Genomic DNA, 1481 nt, shown 5'->3' with positions numbered 1-1481 from the left:
TGTCCATCTGTCTATCAGGTGGTTCTGTCTTGTCGCTGTTCGCTTCTAATCACGCTGCTTTCTTGAAATCACATATATGTGCTTGCGCATGTCAGCTATAGTGCTAGGCCCAAAATCAATGTGTAATCTAGGTAATTAATTTTGCAATAATGTATTTAACCTCCTAACGAGCTATGTATTCAGCCAGTTAAACTCATGTGCATGGCATATGCTGTCACAAGTAATGTATCATTAAAATAAATCGGTGTTGTGACCACAGTGACAGCTGGATTACTGTTTATTTGCTTGCTTTGCGTGTTGCTTGCAGCACTAGGTTTCCAGACCGTGCTAATAGTTTGCTTCTTCTTTTTTTGTTTTCCTCGTATAGCTATGGCTGCCGACCCCATAACAAACGGAAGTAAGTGTTCTAATACAGCCAGCGTGTTCTACTCACAATCACTGATGACTCATCCAGGTTAATGCTTGCTTTACGTACATGTTGTTCGTACATTTGCATGGTGCTGTGAATCGTGACGAATCGTTTTATAGATCGTAGCTCGTGTTTGCAAATCTTTTAATTTTTTAGTAAAAATTTAATACCATATCCCGGGTGCATCTTACTCGCTCTATTTCATTAGCTGTTCGCTGCATAAACTTTATAAACCAAATGCATATCAATTATCAATAATAATCGTCAGTAAATCGTCCTTCAGATTATTATATCATATACACACGCCCATGAGTGCGTTAACATTTATTACGTTACACGACGTCGTACATTAAAGTTAATTACGATAATTTAATAGTAATATATTCAGAAGTACGTTAACAAGTTCTTGTTAAAGTGATTACGTCACCGTAAATAGGAAAAGTAAAAAAAAAATGTCCACTTTTTCACAAAATGTAAGTGATTCTGTTAACTTTTTATGGTTAAATAGCTGCATTATGCTTCCTATTTTGCTATTGCGTGCGATGTGAACATACACTCGTGTCTCATACTAGCCCATAGCAAGCATTTAATGTCGTGATCAATATATCAAATTGCCCAGGTTTTTTGGATTTTTAACTAGTTGAGAAACAATCTTATCAGGTAAGAATTTGACGATACATTTAGTGCCGTCAGTACTTACTTTTCATGTAAAAAAAAATGCCAACAATATAAAAATATACACCATAGAAAATTCGTGACGTCAATCTAACGTACTTCTGAATATATTGTTATCCGATTATCGCACGTGTCATGCCGGCAGCACTGTCACATGCAGCAGCATCAACTCTCTGCCTCAGCATTACTAACTCTGTGTGTGTGTGTGTGTTGCAGTCACGACTCCGCTGTTCCCGCCCGGCGCGCCGCGCATGTACGTTGACCCGCACACGTACGAGGATCCGAACCAGGCCGTGCGTGAGTTCGCTCGCGAGATCGACACCTCCCTCATCATGATCGAGGCCATCGTCGGTGGAGGTGAGTGAGGTCGCGTGGTCGGGGTGAGCAAGGTCGCGAG

The 1481-nt window shown here is 40.2% G+C and overlaps 1 protein-coding gene across 1 annotated transcript in view; it reads left to right on the top strand.

Moving 5' to 3' along the window:
* Positions 1–1481, top strand: part of LOC106818492 (ephrin type-A receptor 5-like) — a 13139-nt gene that overhangs the window by 4664 nt on the left and 6994 nt on the right. The window contains exons 4-5 of the mRNA XM_014823190.1: positions 247–454; positions 1301–1441. Of these exons, the coding sequence (XP_014678676.1) occupies positions 247–454; positions 1301–1441 (349 nt within the window). The remainder of the gene's footprint in view (positions 1–246; positions 455–1300; positions 1442–1481) is intronic.

The sequence above is a fragment of the Priapulus caudatus genome, unplaced genomic scaffold, assembly GCF_000485595.1.
Source record: "Priapulus caudatus unplaced genomic scaffold, Priapulus_caudatus-5.0.1 Scaffold2279, whole genome shotgun sequence".
Classification (NCBI taxonomy): domain Eukaryota; kingdom Metazoa; phylum Priapulida; class Priapulimorpha; order Priapulimorphida; family Priapulidae; genus Priapulus; species Priapulus caudatus.
Note: the sequence above shows the minus strand (reverse complement) of the source record. Positions and strands in the feature narration are given on the sequence as shown.